Raw genomic sequence first — 11,538 nt, forward strand, 5'->3', positions numbered from 1 at the left:
GCGTTTGAGTTTCGCGTGTTTCTTTAAGAAACAAACGAGAGGGTTTAGCGTGTTTCTTAAAGAAACACGCGAGAGCTTCTCGCGTCTTTCCTATGGCTGGAATAAGTTTTTTTCCGGGTCCAAATGGCGGATACGGGTCCCCATAATGATGTTTCATGGAAAAAAGCCGAGAAGTGGCAATAACAAAATGGAGAGCATATGTCAATTTTATTTGATTCTCTGAGAAGCACATACAGTTTGATTTTGTTTTTGATTCTCTTGTTGTAATAGTCTGCAACATGTTTAACAAATAGGCCTGCAGCTACAAATGAGGGGTGCTTTATTGAAAAGTGGTGTCAAAAATAATAAAAGTACACTGCTACGTTTCCCGCCTAAACAACACATGTTTAAGGCCATCCACATGTATACCGTATACACGCGAGAGCCTTCAGCGTGTTTAAACTTATACACGCGTTTGGGTTTCGCGTGTTTCTTTAAGAAACACGCGAGAGGGTTTAGCGTGTTTCTTAAAGAAACACGCGAGAGCTTCTCGCGTCTTTCCTATGGCTGGAATAAGTTTTTTTCCGGGTCCAAATGGCGGATACGGGTCCCCATAATGGTGTTTCATGGAAAAAAGCCGAGAAGTTGCAATAACAAAATGGAGAGCATATGTCAATTTTATTTGATTCTCTGAGAAGCACATATAGTTTGATTTTGTTTATGATTCTCTTGTTTGTGGTAAACTTGGGGAATGCTCTAAATTATAATTAGAGTAAAAGGTTAATTTTGGTCCTAATTGTATTTTGAAGAAAATATTTATCGTAATATCAATGCTCTAAATTATAATTAGAGTAAAAGGTTAATTTTGGTCCTAACTATATTATCAAAATACGGATTTACTCCAAAACATTCACTTTTTGAAAAACAAGTCCATAACAAATGGAAAATATCAACGAAGTAGTCCTTCTTTTTTTGGTCACATGTTTATGATCAAAACTGACATTTACTCTTATAATAATAATAATAATAATAATAATAATAATAATAATTATTATTATTATGTCGCTGATTGAAAAATTGACATTTTGCATAAAATATGTGTAAAAGACAAAAGAATAAATCTGAAAACATGGTGTATTGTACTATTGTTTAGCATAGAAGGATAAAATTAATTGTCCATAAAATATACTATATAAAATAATTTTTGTGCAAAACTAGTTACTATATGATATGATAGTATTGCACATGGCTTGACTGATTTTTTAGTAAAATTAATCGTACCGATTTAATTTCTAATTTTAATTCTTTTCTATAATCCATTTGTTTGATTGAAAATGAGAATTGTATGATTCCAAAAGTCATTTTTTGTAACCCTAGTTTAAGTCCAAAATATACATCAAATCAGCCCTTGTTATTTCACATGTGACACGTTCCTGTAGTAGATTCCATGTAGTCCTGTTCCTGTAAGAAACACATAAGTCAAATGAACTGAAGTTGATCATTTCATGTTGTAAGCATATGAAAAGGTTGTCAATGATAGTATTAGATAATACACATAAGCAGTGGCGAAGCCAGAATTTTAAAGTTGGGGGGGGGGGCAACTTACTCTTCGTGGTTGTGATATATTTTTTTCTTTCTTCATCAACAAAAAATTAATGCAACCTAAGTGGAGACTTCGAGAAAGATGGATAATATGTGCGAAATAACTTTAAAATTGAAGTTACTGGAGCAAAAACTAAGGATAAGACTAAATAAAAGGAACTTTGTGAAGCTAAAACGAACAAAATATAAAATATCCTAAGCTAAAAACAAACAAAATATAAAAATATCCTGATCATTGTGGCTTATGGGATTCGAACATTGAATCTGATAGAAAAGGGCAAACCCCAATCAACCACTTGAGTTAGGCATCCACCTTTGTCATATTGATATAAGTATATATAATATAGTAAATAATGAAATTGGTGGGGGGAGCATGGGCACCTTTGGCCCTCATGTGGCTTCGCCACTGCACATAAGCACAGCAATCAATAAAAGTACATAATCAGAACATCAAATATAATGATCAACTATAATTAGATTTACTGTGAGGTCATATAGCACCAATATTTCGACCCTCGGGCACTTATCAGAGATGAGTTTTTGCAATAAAAGTGGCTATTTTTGCTAAGAAATTGGTCTCAGCAGTAAAAATATGGCCATACACTGACTATCTTATCGCCCCCTACACAACAGACAAAACATACATAAAGAATCAATCTTACACATGCATATGTAGCTAAAATTGAGAAAAACGGGGACCACAAAGACAAATAGTACATGATTCCCTTTAAAGCATATATATGAATAAGCGAACTATTGTCATAGGTGGTCAGAACATCTAGGACTTGTTTATATAATTCAACCATGAAAAAATCTTATTTATCAATTAGTATTGTGTATAATCCAAATCTTCAAAGCATATTCATATGGACTTAGTATCATCCTTCCCCTTTCAGGTGAGATCAACCCAGCTAGGTAATAAACTCGAAACATATCACCAAATCAAAAGAAACAGACAATGATCAGACCCTATTTATTCACAGTAAGCTATACCCTTTATGAGATTTTCAGGGGTGGGAGCACATGGCAATCAATCCAAATGATATGAATCTAAACATCAATTTGAGAGTGTTCTTTAGTAGTATGTAGATAAACATGTCGTAGCAGGTTGCAATGTGAATTTAAACACCAATTTGATTAGTGATGAAACCAAGATGACCTTTCACTTCTAGACATTTGAAATCACCACGAGTGATCCCATCAACTACATCTCCTTCAACCCTCAATCTCGCATCATCCCTCTCAGCCTCTTCTTCTCCCTTCGAGCCATGGCCCGTTCCATCAACCATGCAGCATACATCACCTAGTACTATATAACCACCCTATTCTTGATTCTTGTTCTCATTTTTCAAGGTGAATCCAATATCACACTGAGGTTTAACAACCAGCCCCCTCAAGCATTTCCATAGCTCAGTTGCAAGAGGCCGATGGCCAGGTTCTAACCCCAGACATCTGCACAAAACATCCAGCAACGAAGCAAAATCCGATCCCAGTCTGCTCTTCAATAACGCAGAAACTTTCCCCATCCAGGCTAGGTACAAACCATCATAATCACAACCCTTTTCGTCTTTAACAGCATTAACCACAGAATGCAAGAAAGACTCCATTTCTTCCTCAAAAGAGCTTCCAACAAGAACGCAAACCAGTAAAGACGCAAGTGACCAAACATCTGAAACAGGACCGACTTTAGACACATTTCGCGAATCCAACTCAAACCCCGCCTTCACAAATAACTGCAACAACACCTCAGGACTAAGAAACACAGCGTTATGCTCCAAGAACATATCTTTCAAACCAAATTCCACATTCTTGCTCACTCTCCTACCGCTTTTCAAAACCTCGCTTAAGTCTACACACACCCGACCAAAATCATCGAAACCGAGACAATTCAAACTCAGGTAACCAACAGTTAGCCCCTCTAAATGCAAGCGCATCAAAATCTCACATATCTCTACACCAACCACTCCCCAAAACCTAATTTCATCAGCAATGAGCCTCTCCTCTTCATCCTTCCTTCTATTGAAAACACAATCAATAAAGCTAGACGAAGCAAGCTTCTGGCAAACAATGTACACGCTCCTATCCTCCTCATTACACCAAAACCCAAAGGCCTTCCCCAAACTACTCACTCTAAAACAAGCTTTAAAAACAACCCCCAATTTATCCCTCCCATCTTCTCCCATCCCCCACAAAAAAGTCAGAATTCTCGACTCATAGCTTGGCTTGATTATCTCAGAATCATCCTCACCCCCTATAAAAATCCCAACTTTAATCAGACCCACATGATCATTCTCGCTAAAAACACACCCCACCACACGATCACTCTCAAAACACCACAAAACCTTTCCATCCAGAGGCCTCCCACCAATCAAAATACAGTCTTTTGGGAGTATCCATCTCCCCCATCTGCAATAGAACTCGTAAGGCCACGGCTTCAAAACAGATGGAGAATAAACCGATTCTGCGCCTTTGAAATCCGGCGGAATTGGTGTCTTCTCCTCGAGGGGGCGGGTGCGCTGGAGGAGGGAGGAGAAGTAGAGGAGGTCGAGATTCTTGGGGAGCGAAGAGAGGGAATTGGGCAATTTGAGGAGGAGGGTGCAGACGGTGCAGCGGATGGTGTTAGGAAATGAGTAATTATTTTCATTTATTGTAAGAGGTCTCCATACTCCAATAACTCGTTACTCTTTGCATTCTATTGTCACGTTCCACTACTTTTTTTTTATCCATTTTTTTCACAAAATCAAATATTTATTAAAACCTGAATCAATTAATCGTGGATGTGTAGAGTATTATTGGAATCATGATTATTGTGAACTAGTGTTTTTTATAATAGAATCTAATGGATGAAATTGAAGGTGAATAATAAGAATATTTATGATTGGAAAAAAACCCACACCAACCCCTCCCAGAAGTAATCGCGAATCAACGGGATAGGATCCTCTGCTGTGCCAAAGAGCACAGCAGGAAATGATGTGGTTAAAACGCATAAAATTGTGCTTGAAACGCAGCAGCAGCCAAGGTATCTTTAGCAAATGTAGTATAAAATGTAAAAGGTGATCCCTTCCGGAGTGACATGTCCATCGAGATGAGAATGATAGAAAGTCAAGAGTGTTTGACTTAACTATCCGATTACTAAACAAGTTATATCCCTCCTTATTAAATGTGTTATTAATTTATTTTGGTAAGTATCAAGATAATTGGATCATTTTTAATAGACTAAAATTTTTCATTCACTGTAATTTCAAGTTGTGAGTGTTGCCAAACTCCCATTGTACTAGTATATTTTTATCGAACCATAGGCTAAATGTATAAGTAATTTTTTAATTCTAAACTTTCAAAGTCCACTTTTCTCTTAGTTTTCCTGAAAAGGTTTGATGGATAATTGTAAAAAAAATCAAAGAAACGTATTTGCACCAAATCCAATGCATCTTAAAGACTAAAGGCCAAAATTGGTTATGAACATATGAGGGTGTCCACTATAAGGTGGACACGCCCAATAGCCCCGCCCCAGTTTTTTGTCCATAGCCCCAATTTTTTGTCCATAGCCCCAAAATTCTATTTCCGCCACTATAGTGGACAACTCCAATAGCCCCAAAATTTTATAATCAACTTTCATTTTATAATATATCAAGTAATTATTAACAAATTTATCGGGCTCTAATTAGTGGATTAAGAAAGGCCGACTATACGAATTCAAAATAAAAATAAAAATAAAAATAAAAATAAAAATAAAAATACAATACAAATTAAAATTAGAATTACACACTAAATTAAAATTAAAATCACACACTACATTGAATCTAGTACAAATCACTACCAAGTTTACACAACGCCACTATCCTCCGCATCCTCCGCCAAACGGGCCGCTACATCCTGTTGCACCTGTTGAATCAGAGCATTTCAGTTGTCTCTCCACAAATTGTTCATTTCCGACCCCAAATTGTAGTGAGAGAAATTTGTATAGATGTTGTGTTTGAATGGTGTGAAAATAATGAATGGAGTGGTGTGTATTTATAGGTGAATTGAAATGTAAAAAAAAATAAAAAATTCGCGCCGAATAGCCGCGGCTTCTTCCTCGTTACACTATAGGCGCCGCGCCTATAGGCGCGGCTATAGCTCCATCGCCGCGTCCTCGCCCCGCACGCGGCTATCCCGCGTCCGCCGCCTCCCTCCCCCCTCGCCGCGTCCACCTCCGGGGCGGACAACTCCGCCACTATAAGGCGCCCCGCTTCCGCCCCGCTTTCGCCCCAAACGCGGCTATAGCCGCGGGCGTGTTATAGTGGATGCTCTGATGATTTTATGTTTTTGGTCCTAAACATTATCTTTTGAATTTTGTGGTCCTGAACATATGGAAATTTGATCATTTTGGTCCTCCGTCAACATTTCTGTTAAAAACTAACGGTCAACGGGTTTAATCCTGATTTTAACCGAATTAAACTTTTAATTTTAACTTTTTTTACTCCCTAATTAATTCCCTAATTATTTTTATAAATATTCTTTTAAAATTAGAATTATTCTAATTATTTCCCAAATTAAAATTAGAATTAATTATTACAATTATATATTACAATTATACTCCTACACTAAAACGACAACAAAGAGAAAATTATTTATTATCAATTGAAGATATAAATAACAGTCGGTTCTCTAAATTAATATTACAGTTTATAGATTTAACTATAAACGCGTGAGTAATTTGGTAGAGAGGAGAAATTATTTATGTGATTTTAATAATAGGAAATATTACGAAGATTAAATTTCCAATTAAGTAAATCTAATTATAGATTGCATTGTGATAGTTGTTTAGAAATTCAGACTTACAGCATTGAAACATTGTCTAGTTTTGATCTTAACTATGCAAAAACATGGATTTCCAAATGCAATCTGCAACAAAATAATAACCTCTCAGTTACATTACATGACTGAAATGCTTCTTGCTCAATTTGTAATGTGAATGGCTCCACATTACAAATTGTGATAGTTGTTTAGAAATTCAGACTTACAGCATTGAAACATTGTCTAGTTTTGATCTTAACTATGCAAAAACATGGATTTCCAAATGCAATCTGCAACAAAATAATAACCTCTCAGTTACATTACATGACTGAAATGCTTCTTGTTCAATTTGTAATGTGGAGCCATTGCTATCCGGCTGAGTTGATCTCTCTCGCATCCCTATGTTTCGCAATAAGTACAAAGGCAACTCATCAACTTTGCCTCTCTCGAATCCCTATGTAACGTATTAGCAAGCTAAAAAAAACCGTGGTTATCATGCTCTTTAGAAGTGGGACGTGAACTTCTTCTTCTTCTTCAAGTACCCAGTGAAAGAAAGTTAATATAAGCTCAATTCGAAAGCTTTCCAACTGTGCAAATTTCAAGTCATTATGACACAACATTTTTGGCATGTTTTCAGCGTCACTGGCATCTATTGTTAGAACTACATGAGAAACAGATGCTTTAGTCTTTTTATCTTCCATATCACACTTGGGAATCTAAGAACAATCTCTGATGATACAAACAAATCTAAGGTATGCAAATATGACATGTTCCGTACAGATTCTCACCTTAGACTCATTCAAACTCAAGTACCTTAAATGAATTAGTTCACCCACCTTGCTTGGTAACTTTTCCCCTTCATATTCACAACCTTCTATTACAAATATCCTCAAGCATTGTGATATCTCAAAGTTTTCGGTAACCCTTTTTGAATCTAGCCTATCTAAACCAGATACACTACCATGTTATAACTTATGGCTAATTTGCTTCAGAAATTACCAATGGATGAAGGTATTGCTAAGCCCACGCCAATCGAACTTGTTAACGTGGAGTATAGGTCACTGTTGCTTCATGCAATTGAACCATACACCTCATAGCAAGTTCAATAAGATATATTTGAGTCACATCTTTAGAGACTGTTAGGTCCTTTATCTTGGTATGCAATGAAGCCTTCCGCCATCTATAATAAACACAGTTTCTCTAAATCAATCTTGTGACCCTCGGGGAAACATGCTAAATAGAGGAAGTATGGTCTTAAGCAATAAGGTAGGGCATCATAGCTCAACGCCTACACCTAATTTACTCCTTTGCATTCTTCAACACCATCTCCACACCTCAAATATGATGTCATGTTCACATTGAACCTTCTCCATTCTGCTAAAGTTCGTTCCCTTTTTTGCAAAAAATCCCTCTAATAACCCAAACTGATAGTGGTAACTCTTCACAATTAAAATAAGCTCGATTCGGAAGCAGCGTGCTAATTTCAAGTATTCCGATAAAGAATACTTTTGGCACATTTTCGGCTGCATTAGAGATGTTTTAGTCTTTTTATCTTCCAACTCACATTTGGCAATCTAAAAACAAACTCTAATGATACTCGCAAATCTAAGGTCTAAGTATGAAATAAATGTTCAATACAAACGTTGGAAGCTCTCTCACTTACACCAAAAGTTGTATGTTTTCTTCATGCCCACAAAATCATGCTCAACCTCATGAGCATACGTCTGTCTCAGCAAACGTTGTCTCTCATCTTCATGCTCTGAAAGAGATGAGCTTTCTTGTCCCAACTCCAACTCTAACTTGTTAGTGAGGTAAGCCAAGGCTGATATTATGCCACGAGCCACTTTCCTCACAAATGATGCAAATGTACCCTTGAAATTTATCCTTGAGGCTCCTCAGCCCTTCGCTTTTGGATTGAACTTCCACCGCATACATTTCAAGCGGATTCTCAGCTTTTTCAGCAAGTTCTTAATCACATAAATAATTTATCCTCTCTATATCTTCAATGGGTAATACGTAATTCTCTCTTTGTTGTCGTTTTAGTGTTGTATAATTGTAATATATGTAATATTTTCTTACATGGTTTTAGTGAATGAGTACATTTTTTACACTCAAAATTTGCCATAATATCAAAAGGCTATTGTAGATCAAAAAATATGCTAAAGGTGTACTCTTTCACCATTTGGGTATTTACCCCCAATCAGGGGTGTACTTTAAAAAAAATTAACTCAAATTAGAATCACATTAACATCCTTCCAATCATATGCTGCCACTTGATACGTATAAACAACAAAACAACATTATTAAGCAACAAAATTAGTGGATGACATGTATGGATTTTCGTTGATTGCATAAAATTAAGACTATTTATGTTGCATTAAATGCAATTTATTTTGCACTGTAGACTAAAGCAAGTAGAATAATATGTCTACAAAATAATAAGATATTTTAATTAAAATAACTCAATTTAGTAAATTTAAAAAAATAATTTTTAACACTCGTCTTTTTCCTACTCTTTGGTACGTTAAGTTTTATTTTGAGAACGAGTGCGTGTCAGACATTAAATAATATTCTCTCCATCCCAACCAAAATGATACACTTTCCTTATTCATTTTCCTTTCGTTTGAGTTTTTGAATTGTTCAGGTACCCTTTCTGTTAATTGCCAAAATCAGATTTGATAAGAGAGAATTAAATTTCCATTCATAAATTGAGTTAAATCTGCATATACTTGTGACCAACCAGGTCTACTATGTATTGAAATCATGAATTGATTATGCCCGGTCAATGGACTTTGACCAATTAATTAATGTGACGAGACATTTGATTTTGTGAAATTAAATGATATAGCGTCGATCTACATTTTACGTAGATAAATGTAGTATATTCACTTTCTCAATTCCGATTTCCGGTGAGTGAGAAATAGTGGATTAAAGTGGGGCATAAATAGCTTTTAATAAAGCTAGGAGTTTAAGCTTAGGGAGTAATTAAACAAGTGTTAATTATTCCACATTGGAGAAGAGACACATCTTTTAATGTGTATAAATTAAGTGACTTTATGTTACTTAATAATTATAGTGGACCAAGATGGGTGAAAGAGCCCACACGCGCGCGCACACGCGTGCCGCCGCCGCCGCCCGCCCGAGCCCGTGCTCGTGCTCGTGGGTGTTGCCTCGGGCCTCGATCTCGATCCCAGTCTTGGACTTGGACTTGGACTTGGCAATTGGTCTTTGGGTGGTCTTTGGGCTTGGTCGTGTGGCTCGGTGGTTGGGTTCGACCCTAGGCTGGTCTAGTTCTTTTTGGACCACCACCGTTTCCACGTCAGCGAGCCAAGCGGGATGACACCTCGTAAGTATGACGCGGTAAAGCCAACGTGGCTGACACGTGATAGTCCACGTCGTGAATGAACCTAGAAGCTTCTAGATTCAACCTCTCTGCTCCATAACGGCTTGTAACGCCTCGTAACCGACGACCGTTACGGTCTAGCAATGATGACAGCCATTATGGCTGTTGACCCCCTGCAGTGGACCGAGCCTATAAATAGGCTAGCCATTCCATGCATTCTACACACTAGAATACACAAGCATACTGCATCATAAGCTCTCTCCCTCTCCTGCATTGTCTTTCTGTCGAAGCTCTGCCCTCTCCTCCATCCAGTTCGCCGGAGCTCTGCTGATAGCGGTGCTGCTTCATTAGAGACGTTGCCGTTTTATCTTTGGGGACGAAACACCAATCCGAAGAGCACTACCGGGGCGTATCTCGTCTTGCGGAAAGAGGACTCCTCGACTCGGCTAAATACTTTACGGTTTACTGTTTTCGAATTTGTTTTGTAATTTCGATTCAGTTAATCTTCTGTATTCCTTCTTTTGGGTTGTATTACGCTGGGCTAGTATCTCTTATATTCTAGAATCTCAACAATTGCAAGACGAGATAGCTTGCCTTTGAAGGGATTGAACCTTAAACTGAACATAAAACTTTCGAAACTTTAATCACTTTGCTGGAGATGTCTACTGAATCCAACTCTGGTGCTGCCACCACTCCGGCCTCAACAACCGCCCCCCCCTGGCGACCACTGGACCGGTCTAGACGTCGTCAATTCCGACGATGATCCCAACCCTCGGGTTCACCTCCTCATCAACAAACCCTTGGGTGTTCATTAACCCCTTTGGGTCCTCTGGCGGATCCACCTCGGGTGGGTCGGTTGGTTCCACTTTTAGTGGTTCCTAAGGATCCTTCAATGGATCGAGTGTTGAGGCCCTCGGGTCTCACACGGGTGTTGGGGCCTTCGGGTCCAACACGGGTGCCGGTTCCTTCGGGTTCGGTACGACCATGGTGGGCTCTATGCCCAACATGAATGGTGGGGGCTCTATGCCCAACCATACTGTTGGCTCCTTCAGGGGCAACGAAATTAGTTCCTTCAATGGACCAAGTGCGGCACCTTTGGCACCAAGAATGATGCCACCCGCCGAGAAGCCACCAAAATTTGGAGGATCGGACTTCAAAAGGTGGTATCAAAAGATGTTATACTTGACAACATTGGGCGTCGCCAACTTCCTCACGGAGAACGAGCCGCCCGCGCCAAGTGATCAAGAAACAAGGCTCGAGATCTTGGCGGACTATGAAGCATGGCGCAAAGGAGATTATCTTTGTAAAAATTTCATTCTAAGTGCTTTAGATGATAGTTTGTACAATGTATACTCCATTGTAACCACATCCAAAGAAATGTGGGAAAGCCTACAGAAAAAGTACAGTATCGATAATGCTGTAGGTACTGAACATGTTGTAGTATCCAAATTCATGGACTACAAAATGGTCGACTCTAGACCAGTCATGGAACAAGTTCAAGAGTTCAAGATGATCATCCACGGACTCGTGGCTGAAGGGATGAGCTTGCCCGACAACTTTGTACGGTGCATACTCATTGAGAAGCTTCCTGCTAGTTGGAGGGACTTCAAGCACTACCTCAAACACAAGCGAAAGAAGATGAGTCTTGAAGATTTGATCGTGAAGCTGCGCATTGAAGCGGATGTGCGCAAGATTGATCAGAAGGCTAAGGGCTTCAACCCCCTTGATGCAAAAGCCAACCTGTTGGAGCGGGGCGGTCCCTCCAACAAACGCCCTCGCCCAAGCCGTCAAAATGACAAAGGGAAGGGCAAGCAGCCTACAAAGAAATTTGAAGGCGA

At 38.5% G+C, this 11,538-nt stretch overlaps 1 protein-coding gene across 1 annotated transcript; it reads right to left on the bottom strand.

The window, feature by feature from the left end:
- Nucleotides 1–1,327: 1,327 nt before the first annotated feature.
- Nucleotides 1,328–7,058, bottom strand: LOC121780153. The gene is made up of 4 exons (XM_042177671.1): nucleotides 6,900–7,058; nucleotides 6,666–6,811; nucleotides 2,741–4,239; nucleotides 1,328–1,440 (listed from the first exon to the last, which is right to left on the bottom strand). The coding sequence occupies exons 1-3, from the start codon at nucleotides 7,056–7,058 to the stop codon at nucleotides 2,904–2,906; spliced, it is 1,641 nt and encodes a 546-aa protein (XP_042033605.1). The 3' UTR covers nucleotides 1,328–1,440; nucleotides 2,741–2,903.
- Between the last annotated feature and the right edge of the window lie 4,480 nt (nucleotides 7,059–11,538).

Source organism: Salvia splendens, chromosome 19, assembly GCF_004379255.2.
Source record: "Salvia splendens isolate huo1 chromosome 19, SspV2, whole genome shotgun sequence".
Lineage (NCBI taxonomy): Eukaryota > Viridiplantae > Streptophyta > Magnoliopsida > Lamiales > Lamiaceae > Salvia > Salvia splendens.

Excerpts from the sequence above, each read along its gene's own strand:
- LOC121780153 (XM_042177671.1), bottom strand. The coding sequence starts at position 7,058 with ATGGAAGATAAAAAGACTAAAGCATCTGTTTCTCATGTAGTTCTAACA. Across the intron at positions 6,812-6,899 it reads TATTAACTTTCTTTCACTGG|GGATTCGAGAGAGGCAAAGT; the intron begins GTACTTGAAGAA and ends TACGTTACATAG. Across the intron at positions 4,240-6,665 it reads TCATGTAATGTAACTGAGAG|ACCTCTTACAATAAATGAAA; the intron begins GTTATTATTTTG and ends TGGAGTATGGAG.